At 35.1% G+C, this 11,622-nt stretch overlaps 2 protein-coding genes across 2 annotated transcripts; both read right to left on the bottom strand.

Moving 5' to 3' along the window:
* Positions 1 to 3,960: 3,960 nt before the first annotated feature.
* On the bottom strand, positions 3,961 to 5,088 carry LOC145952433 (F-box/kelch-repeat protein At3g23880-like). Its single transcript, XM_083064795.1, has one exon. It carries the CDS (start codon positions 5,086 to 5,088, stop codon positions 3,961 to 3,963), a length of 1,128 nt encoding a protein of 375 aa, XP_082920921.1.
* Positions 5,089 to 8,078: 2,990 nt separating this feature from the next.
* LOC109807018 (uncharacterized) lies at positions 8,079 to 9,842 on the bottom strand. Its single transcript, XM_083064796.1, has 4 exons — positions 9,580 to 9,842; positions 9,002 to 9,166; positions 8,622 to 8,831; positions 8,079 to 8,580 (listed from the first exon to the last, which is right to left on the bottom strand). The coding sequence occupies exons 1-4, from the start codon at positions 9,840 to 9,842 to the stop codon at positions 8,079 to 8,081; spliced, it is 1,140 nt and encodes a 379-aa protein (XP_082920922.1).
* Positions 9,843 to 11,622: the final 1,780 nt, after the last annotated feature.

Below are 11,622 nucleotides of genomic sequence, written 5' to 3' on the forward strand. Positions count from 1 at the left end.
AGATAGTTTACTTATAATCGTTCTAATAAATAGGGGTAGTTTAGTAATTTTACGCTATTATTTATGAAATAATCCGTCATAGGGAACCCGAAAGGGGCGTTGTGGGGTGCTAACACCTTCCCCACACGTAATCAACTCCCTTACCCAACTCTGGTTGTAATGGCCAAAGTTGATTTGCGAAAATCAATTGCCTTATGTCTTTTTCCAATGTTTTGAGTAAAACATTGGTGGCGACTCCAAGAACCCCTTTTTGCGAAAACCACTAATCCATGGAGGGTCCCGTTTGGGATTAACATGGATTGGTGAGAATCATTTAACAAAATTGTTAGTTCGATGAGGTCTCAGTTTGAGAATAAGTCGTTCTAACAATCCATCATTTTTCAAAACTAAAAAAGAGTCCAACCATCGTCGCGAATGCCAATGTCCGTTTCGGCGGGTGGCGACATTTATTATATTATTATTTTTAGTTATATTGTTTTATATAGGTACAATGTCACATTTGAGCATGTATGAAGGTAGTGACATAAATGAAGAAGAAATGGCTAACAAAGAGATAGATGATGAAAATTTTTATGAAGCCATGTATACATGTGTAATGGAAATTCATGCATTAATGCTTGTGTTGATTCAGTTTCTAGTTATGATATGTAATGAACAAATTGAGTGTCCAATAAATTGACAACGAATTACTAACATATGAAATGACTATATACAATGAGTATTAAATGATGATCTTGCAATATTTCGACAAGTTTATAGGATTTATCCAGATGTGTTTTGAAAGTTATGTGCAATTCTTAGAGAAAAAATACTTCTAGAGGATACACAATATATTTGTGTTGAAGAAATGCTTACATCATTCCTACAAATTGTTGGTCAGAATACTCGATATTGTGTAATTTGTAACATATTTGGTTGATCATAATTTGCTACAAGTGAAAATTTTCACAAGATTTTGAAGGCTTTGAATACGATAACACCTACTTTGATGACTAAACCAAGATCAACTATGCCAGCTAAAATTAGAGAAAGCACAAGGTTCTTCCCTTTTTTCAAGGTATGTACTAATTATCTTAAAATAAAACTTATAATTAAATTTGACACTACTATATTTATATTTTTCATACGATGAAGTGTTATATATGCTAAATTTTAGGATTGCATTGGATCTATTGATGGGACACATATTCCAGCAACGATGAGGGGGCGAGATGTAAGTAATTGTCGTAATCATCATGGAAAGATATCACAAAATGTATTAGCCCCTTGTAATTTTTATTTGGAGTTCATGTACGTTCTTAGTGGGTGGGAGGGTTCAACCCATGATTATAAGCTACTAAATGATGTTATAACAAGGAGGAATAGACTTAAAGTGACTCAAGGTAAATGCTTATTCTTTAAATAATAATAATAATAATAGTTATTATTACTATTATTATACTAATATTATATATATATATATATATATATATATATTCCATATGTAATTAGGTAAACATTTCTTGGTGGATTGTGGATTTCTAAATCGATGCCAAATTTTAGCTCCATTTTGAGGTGCAAAATATCATCTACAAGATTTTCCAAGTCAGTCTTTAAGGAATGTGATCAAGAGAATATTTAGTATTTTTAAATCAAGGTTCACAATTTTTAAGTCAACACCTCCATTTTTATTTAAGATGCAAGTAGAACTTGTGTTACCATGTACAACACTACATAACTTTCTTCGTAAAGAATGTCATTCTGATGAATTTTCAATTGAAATGGTGGACGAACCTTCATCTTCAACATTACTGGTTAATGAAGATCATAATTTTGAGCCTAATATTCAAACGTAGGAGCAAGAGTGAGAAGACATTAATGTTTAGAAGACTAGTATAGTTATGAATATGTGGGAGAATGCTATTTAGGAGGATATAATATTACAGAGAATTATTATTATTGTTATTATTATTATTTATCCAGACATTGTTATTTCTTATTATTTTTTTATTTGCACCTTTTTAAATTTAAATATATGAAAAAAATCTTAAACTCTTATCGTATGTAAAAAAAATCCCGAAATTCTGCAAAGTCCACAAAGTCCCATAGAATCCATCAAAATCTTAACTTAAAAGTCTTGTAGAATCCATTAAAATCTTAATTTAAAGTCTTGCAGAATTCTGCAAAGTCTTCAAAGTCATGAAAATCTTGTAAAGGTTTTTAAAATCCGTAGGAATTTTTTCAACTAAAAAAGTATTTTAAAATCTTATTGGGTAGTAATAAATTTCATAGAATGCCCCCTGATGATCATTGAAATGTTGATGATAAAAATTATATTGTTAATCAATCATTAATGATTATATAATAAAAAATATTATTAATTAATAGAATAATTACTTTTAAAAAATTCCAACACAATGTTATAAAAGCTAACTTAAACCAACAAATTGGACCGATCTCAATTTGTTGAATAGAAGTTGTTATAAAATAAAATCAATGTAAAGAAAATTTATTTATATAATCAACGGTCTAACAAGTTTATGAGTGAATCAATATGTTGATTTTTTTAACTATGGTGTATATGTATATATATATATATATATATTAAAATAATTAATTATAAATTTATAAGTTATAATTAAGATAATTTTTGTTATTATATATAACCTCATGTTATCAATTAATGATTCACTAATTCAATCCAAATGCATTGAAATCATTGTAAGAATAGCTTGAAAGGAGTAAAACATAGCATGACTAGCTAGTTTCTTAATAAATAAAGGTAAGAAAGGAAAATGTAGAAATAAAGAATAACTCAAGTCTTGAATTTCGTAGAGTGTTTTCAGTGACACATTACTTGATTATAATAAACTTGTTTGGAGACATGAGAATCACATATGCCCAAAACACTGGCTCAAGAGAAAACAATAATCCATGGAATCTGAGTGGGTCAGAAAGGATTTGTGTTAATAGCAAAACCTTAGACCATGAGATATTCTTGAGGCCAAGAACTAGGTCCAACTAGGTAACCACAAGGAGGCCAATGCTTTTTTGCATGCTTCAGCTCCACAGATACCACATGGGACAAATGAAAACTTTTTCAAGTGTAGAAATCAATGACTATATAATGATAATCCAACAAAACTCTCAATGGTAGAACTATTGAAACTTTAAGATTTGGATCAGAACTAGTAAAGGATTTTCACCTGTTGAATGAGATGACTAAATAAGATGGATCGAAAGTCATTGCAACATATATGATGTTAATAGAAGTTATGTTATTTCGATTTAGTGGTAAGCAACTTCTAATAACATTGTCACTTTTCACACATCGAGAAAAAAGGGGAAGGTTGGCCACATTCTAGCGATTTTCTTAGTTAGATGCTAAAAGTTTAAAGGGGATGAAATTAGTAACCTTATTTTACTATACTCTCTTTGAATCATTTATATTTGGAAGTAAAAAAGAAAAGGTTAAAAAAATCCATTTTAATAGAAGAATTACCTTAGCTCATTTTCTATTATTAGATGTTCGAGGAAAGTAATAAAACCTTTCTTAGACTTCAATAGGGGCAATGCAATTAAAATGAGATTACACATATCAAACATAATAAGATTAATGCAATTTTGGTATTATATAAGTAAATTATAAAGCAAATGATATTACTATTAAGTATAGAATTAAAATAAATGTTCTTTTCTTTCTATATTTTGTTTAAAAATGTTGAAAACCAATCTATGAATAAAATATTTGAGAGAAAATCAATTTTCATTTTGGAAGACAAACATATTTTTTTCAATGATCATTATAAACATAAAGTAAATTAAATTCATTCAATCCAAAAACATTCAATCATTAGAAAATAGTAATAGCCAATAAAATCATCTAATTATCTTGTTCATACATTAAATGGAAAGGTTTAGAAACCTCTTACATAATTTAAAATAAATTCATATAAGAAAATCAAAGCACATGGAGAGAGTTTAATTCCAATATGGCAAAAACAAACTTGGAACGTATTGATGGAAGGACGATAAATGATCTTCATCCAAATGGTTTACTCTATTATCTCTCTTGTTGTAGATAATGAAAAAGAAAAATTCGCAGTTTTTTAGCAATAGGACATCTTCATCTTCAGACATGCACAAAGGCATGCACAAAGCTTTTAAATGAATAGGTTCATGAATTTGAAGATGCTCATAACTTATATTCAACAATTGAGTCCAAGATTTATCAACTCCATATTCCTTCATTAGCCAAACAACCAAATGGGTTTTCATGTGATCATAATAAAGACACAAATAATCCTTTAGAACTTTAAGATTAGGCTCAGAATCAACATGACTGGGCATCAACATATATATGCATGTCTCATTCTTCATATCAAAAGATAAAATTTCCATTTGACCGGTGGTACTAGTTTCGCCTTGATGATGGGAACATAACTTAGGACGATCTACCAACCAATTAATAGTGTCATTCACAAACTCTCCAATCATTTCATGTCCCGTAATGGGATAATTAGACAAAGTTAAAATCTTTTTCCAACATTTGTCACCTGAGTAGTAAGATATCACCTCCATCTGTTGTGCTTCAGTATTCAAAAGGACTACCACCACCTTGAAAATGTCACTTTGATCATTGTACCCAAACCCAAACCTTTTATTATACTTATCAAATTTATCATTTTTATCACAAATACGAAAACGTGGTGATTCTTTAGACATGAGCCTAGTGGCCGGGTTCCAAAGTTGAACCCAAAATTCAAGATATTCTTTATAAAGAAAATCAAAAGAGAGCATACAAACCAACCCTTTGCAGACCATTGAGACATTATAATTTTTTTCTACTGTTTCGCGTCCAGGTTTGATAACAGAGGATGGTTCCTCCAACAAGTGATGTAAAGAACATGATGAGAAACCATACTTTGATTCTATTAAGACATGAGTGTTTCTAGAAGATCTTTGATAATGCAATTTAACAAATGTAGGAGTAAACATGGAGGAATTCCAAGGCTTAGAGACACACCTAAATCGCATTAGAGCTTTTACTGGAATGAATGATAGAATTTCCATTATAAGTTCCTCAGGAAGTACAAGAGCCGCAGACATTTTGATTTTAGTGAACGCACAAATTTGAATCTTGAGGGAGACTTAAAAGGGTTGGACTGAGTGCTCTATGTTTCACATTCCCTCCCTTGGAAACCAATGCTTAAATAATGTTACCATTGTTATTTAAAGTAAAAATTCATTGAAAGACACGTTCTTTAGGTGAGGAAAAATAGGTAAACCAATATAATTAAAAGATTGTAAGAAAATAGAAAAACAATGACTACAAAAAGTAATTTCAACTGTGAGAAAGATTAATATGTAATATTAAATTAAAGTAGTTAATATTGAAATTATTTGGATGATTAATTTTTTTATTGATTATTTACAAAAATTATTAATAGACTAATTTGTAAAAATCATTTAATATTTACATTTTTTGGTATCCGGTCAAATAAAAAAATTAAATGCAGTACTACGAAGTTGTCCTAGGTCCTCTCCCAAGGACCATTTTTTCTCTGTCAAAGGCTTAAACACACGAAGGGGGAGGTTTGGTTCAGGTTCTGATTTTTTTAGTTTATAACACAATAAAACATAGATAACACAGCAAATAAAAAAGATTGGCTCCTTGTTCGGATTGTAACTCTCTTATCCTTGGTTCACAATGCGATTACTCTATTAACCACTTAATCCTTATTCCATTCGAGTTAACCAACTAAGCGAAGATTAACTCAAGATTTCCCTACACGAATTAAGCAAACATATACAACATCAAACTCTTCACAGATTAAGCAACGGTGGCATTGAGCACAGCCCATTAAGCATGGACACATTGATACAGAGGTTAAATGAAGAAGAACAAAGCAGAAGAGAGATATACAAACATACCCAACCGCAAACAGAGATTACAATCCATAACAAGAAGCCAACCCAAGGGATTTTAGCTTTCCATTCAACAGAAATGAAAATGAAAACGAAAATGCAAGGAAGAAGGAAAACGAAAATGAAATTAACAATCAGTATTCTTTCAACAAAATGAAGTCTCAAAATACAACAGAAAACTAACGTGACTGGGAGCAAACAAAACGTTAAGAAAAATGGAGAGTAGAAAAAAAAAGAAGAAGCAAAACGTAAAGAACAAAAAAGGAGACTCCCCACACAAACGTGGTCACATCAGAATATTCATGTTAGTGGCTGCCAAGTCAGCCCTAACCTAAATGACCTAAAACGAAATTGGGCCCCCATCTTGATGTGTCTGGCCCGAAAATGAATAATACAATGTTAACAAAAATGTAAGTATGTTGTTGATGTGGCACTGACATGGCAGATGACGTGGCAGCTCCTCTTTAAGTCCAAAAATTAATTCCAAGCCTAGATAATTATTAAACTGCCTTGAAAATAAAAATTGGAATAATTAGATTCAGAAAATTCAAATTAGTTAAAATATGAATTACCGGTCCAATTAAAGCCTAAATAGAAAACAATGCAGAATATAAACAATTAAGCACAAATCAGAGAATAAAATAAGTACAGAAAGGTAAGAAAATTAGGGAAAATAATGATTCATCAAATTCCCCCACTTAGCCTTTTGCACTCCTGGGCAAAATCAAAAAGTAGAGCAAGGAACAATTCCAAAGACATAAAATAGAGTGACACAATAGAAACAAGAATACACACAAGAAAACAAACTGATTTACACAATCCTCAGTGAGTCTTGGGAAAAGAAAAGGAGTAGACAACATCCAACACACAAAGATTCAGAGAAACCAGATACTTATGGAAATCATCCAAGCATTTCAGAACATGGCAAGATAATTAATCATCTCAAGAGGTGAATCAAAAGCAACAGAACCTCACAAGATGCACTGTATCACTATTTCTCTGAAGTGTCTAGGCAACTGTATACTCTCAAAGTACTCATGAAAAACAAGCAATCAGATAGACTTGGAAAGCCTCGAAAATCAACACCCAACACTCAAGTACATAAGGATCAAAAGGTCTTTTTAGGTTTGTAATAAGGCCAAGGACAGGGTAGAGGATAATATATGGGATAAGTAACTACAAACCAGAGGAACAAGAGGAGAAATGGGGAATAAGTCAAGAATACGCACAAGGAACAAACCCAGAAACCTCTAATGACCTCTATGATAATCAATCCTCTTTCTCTTGCCTCAAACAACTTCTCTTTATCATTTTTTTTAATTTTCTTTAATTTTTTTTTGAATGAACAATACATAGTGAACAGTACACACGAAAATTTGAAATGAGATAAGATAACATGCAGAGAAGTAAAATGTACAGCATAAGGAATCAACTAGCCAATATACATCATCCAATGAAACATACACAGCCCACCACACTTACTCAAGAACTTATTCCCAAAACAATTCCAAAGCTCCAAAACTCTCTAAGGTTAAGGTAATCATGGTTTTTCGCTTAAGGCTTGTAATGAGCTTCAAAAAAAGAAGGGGAAATAGGCTCAACAGGGGTTATTAGAGGAGTTAATTAAGGGTAGGCTTATCTGGCTAGAGGCTTATGAGAATAAAAATGCCTTAATCCTTTCCAAACATGCATGTGAATCAAGAAGTATCAAATAGAGTCAAGATAAGGCAACTGTGCAAGCAATCAAGAGGCATAACACACAAGAAAGAATAGAGAGTGGCTCAAATCCTCACATAGCGTATATCTGTCACAATTAAAACAACCTCTCAAGCCTCAAAATCATTTTTCCAAGCAGAGAAAAGCAGGGATTTCAAACCATACAGTATCAAGAAACTCCTATCCAAGAATGAAGTAAGTGCCTACAAACTATCAAAACCCAGAATTCAAAGAGAAACATGCAAAACTATACATAACAACTAAACATAAAACCTAAACCCAAAAATAAAAAATAAACCATAAAATCATATAACCAAAACAGTCCCCCCACACTTTTAAACTACACATTGTCCCAATGTGGCACAAACAGAAGATCAGAGCAATCAGAATAATCAACAGAATTGGACATGTGTAATAAAAGCAATGAAGGAGAAGGGGAAAGAAAACTCCCTAAGTCAAGGCAGTGAGAGAGAAGTAGGGTCGAGCAGAGACATCTCCTCTACAACAACATCCAAAAAAGATGGATTGCTGAGGAATGGCTTTAGCCGGTGCCCATTGAATTTAAAGCTCTTATCTGTAGATTGACTTTTGATCTCAACTATACCATAAGGATAAACATTAGTAACAACAAAAGGTCCAATCCACTTTGATCGTAACATACCACCCATGATTCCAAGCCGAGAATTGTCCAACAAAACTTTCTGGCCAACCACGAAGTCCTTCCTAGCTATCAAACTGTCATGGAACTTCTTGGTTTTCTCCTTGTAGAATTTTGAATTCTCGTAGGCTTCCAAGAGGATCTCGTCAAGCTCATTTAGTTGCAACCTACTTTCCTGACCAGCTTGATCAATGGAGAAGTTGCAGGTCTTCACAGCCCAGTCGGCCCGATGCTCAATCTCAATAAGTAAATGACATGCCTTGCCAAAGACAACCCGATAAGGAGACATCCCTTGGGTGCTTTGTAGGCAGTCCTATGCGCCCAAAGAGCATCATCTAACCTGTTACTCCAATCTTTTTTGTTGGGCTGGACAATCTTCTCTAAGATTCTCTTGATCTCCCTGTTTGAAATTTCAGCTTGCCCATTGGTTTGGGGGTGGTAGGGTGTAGAAATTCTGTGCACTACCCCATACTTCTTGAGCAAAGCCTGCATAGATCTGTTACAAAAATGGGTGCCTTGATCACTAAGAATAGCTCTGGGTACTCCAAACCTGCAGAATAGGTGAGATCTAACAAAATCCCCAACAACCCGAGCATCATTAGTTCTGGTGGGTTTGGCTTCCACCCATTTTGAAACATAATCAACAGCTAAAAGAATGTAGGAAAAACCAAAAGAAACAGGAAAGAGACCCATGAAATCAATACCCCAAACATCAAACACCTCACAGAATAGCATGGGCTGCTGAGGCATCTACTGTCTCCATGTAAGGGATCCTCTTGCTCGCTGACACTACTCATAAGTGCTACAAATATTCCACGGCATCTCTGAAGATGGTGGGCCAGTAGAAACCACAATTGAGCACCTTGCGAGTTGTCCTCTAAATGCCTAGATGGGAACTTGGTGCGAAAGAATGACAAAATTGCAGGACCGAATCGATCTCATGATCTGGTATGCATCTCCTAATCACCTGGTCATTGCACAACTTACACAAATAGGGGTCATCCCAAATATAATGCTTAGCATCACTCTTAATTTTATCAATTTGAGCTCGTGATGCTAAGTGAGGAAAAACAGAAGCAACTAGAAAATTAACAATTTTTACAAACCAAGGGGTGGTAGAAGAAATAGAAACAGAAGAAATAATCAACAAATTTTCATCAGGAAAATTATCCTGGATGGGCAAGATGTCAGCACTATCCTCAGGTCTTTCAATTCTTCTGAGATGGTCTGCCACTAAATTCTAAGCTCCACTCCTGTCCCGAATATCCAAATCAAACTCCTAGAGCTAGAGCATCCACCTGATCAATCTAGGCTTTGACTCAGCCTTTTTCAGTAGGTACTTTAGAGCTAAATGGTTAGTATAGACAATAACACGAGAACCAAGCAAATAAGATCTAAATTTATCAAGAGAAAAAACAATGGCAAGAAGCTCTTTCTCTGTGGTAGTGTAGTTTGCTTGGGCAGCGTCCAAAGTCCTGGAAGCATAATATATCACTCGAGGCAACTTGTCAACTCTCTGTGCCAGGACAGCTCCCAATGCATAATTGGATGCATCACACATCAACTCGAATGGGACTGTCCAATTAGGTGCCTGAATGATTGGAGTGGTGGTGAGTGCTTCCTTGAGGCAGTCAAAAGCCTATTTACACCTGTCATCAAAAATAAAATCAACCTCTTTTTGCAGTAGATTGGATAGCGGAAGGGCCTTCTTGCTGAATTATTTGACGAAGCGCCTGTAGAAACCTACATGGCCAAGAAAAGATCGAACCTCTTGCACTCAAAAGGGGTAAGGAAACTGTGAAATAATAGATATCTTGGCAACGTCAACCTCAATGCCCCGACTAGAAATGATATGCCCTAAAACTATACCCTGTTCTACCATGAAGTGACATTTTTCAAAATTCAGAACAAGATTAGTTTCAATGCATCTATTAAGCACTCTATCCAAATTATCTAAGCATGTGTCAAAAGAAGATCCATATACAGTGAAATCATCCATAAACACCTCTATGAAATTTTCAAGAAAATCAGAAAAGATACTAAGCATGCACCGTTGAAAGGTACCAAGGGCATTGCATAGGCCAAAGGGCATCCTCCTATAAGCGAAAGTGCCAAAAGGGCAGGTGAATGTAGTTTTCTCTTGATCCTCAAGAGCAATATGGATTTGAAAATAACCAGAAAAACCATCAAGAAAGCAGTAGTGAGATTTACCTGCCATAAGCTTAAGCATCTAGTCAATGAAAGGCAGTGGAAAATGATCTTTCCTGGTTGCTTGATTCAGCCTTCGGTAGTCGAAGCAGACCCTCCAACTGTTTTGCACTCTAGTGGGAATCAGCTCATCCCTCTCATTTTTCACAACAGTGAGGCCTGTCTTCTTGGGGACCACCTGGAATGGACTCACCCACTGACTATCTGATATAGGATAAATGATCCCAGCTTGAAGAAGCTAGGTCACCTCCTTCTTCACTACATCCAAAATGACAGGGTTGAGTCGTCTCTAGGGCTGTCTGACTGGTTTAGCTCCATCCTCTAAGAGTATCCTATGCATGCAAGTGGACGGATTGATACCAGGAATGTCCACTAGGGTCCAACCGATGGCTTTCTTATACTTTTTCAGAACTCGCAACAATTTCTCCTCTTGAACAACATCAAGGGAGGTGGAAATGATCACTGACAACTTCTTATGATCCCCCAAGTAAGCATACTTGAGGTTTTCTGGTAGAGGCTTTAATTCTAGAATGGGTGCTGGCTGAACAGTAGAAGGAACTAAGGGTTCCACAGCATGTACCTCAACTTGCAAGTCAGATTCATGTGTGTAGACACCCAATTTTGTTCGGGGACACACAAACAAAGAAATGGACCTCTGTTATGGAGGGAAAGAGCTCCCGAAGCATGGAAACAACAAGATAGGTCATCAGAGGGCCTAAAAGCCCAAATCAGCTATTTTTAGTGGCCCGGAACGGGCCGTTCCAATATCGGAACGGGCCGTTCCCAAGTCTGGAACAGGCCATTCTCGAATTGGAACGGCCCGTTCCGAGGCTTCTTAAAGGCCTAAAAATGGTAGTTTGGAACGGGCCATTCTAGACTAGAACGGGCCGTTCCGAGGCTTCTAAAAGGCCTAAAAATGGTAGGTTGGAACGGGCCGTTCTAGACCAGAACGGCCCGTTCCAAACCAATCACAGGGGTTTAATTGTGTACCCCGGAACGGGCCGTTCTGAAATCAGAACGGGTCGTTCTAGTTCGCGGAACAGGCCGTTCTAATTTCAGAACGGGCCGTTCTAATTTTGGAACAGGCCGTTCTGGACCCTTTCTGAAGTCTATAAATAGACTGCTTGGGCTCA

The sequence above is a fragment of the Cajanus cajan genome, chromosome 10 (genome assembly GCF_000230855.2).
Source record: "Cajanus cajan strain Asha chromosome 10, NIPB_CcT2T_4, whole genome shotgun sequence".
In the NCBI taxonomy this organism is placed as follows: Eukaryota; Viridiplantae; Streptophyta; class Magnoliopsida; order Fabales; family Fabaceae; genus Cajanus; species Cajanus cajan.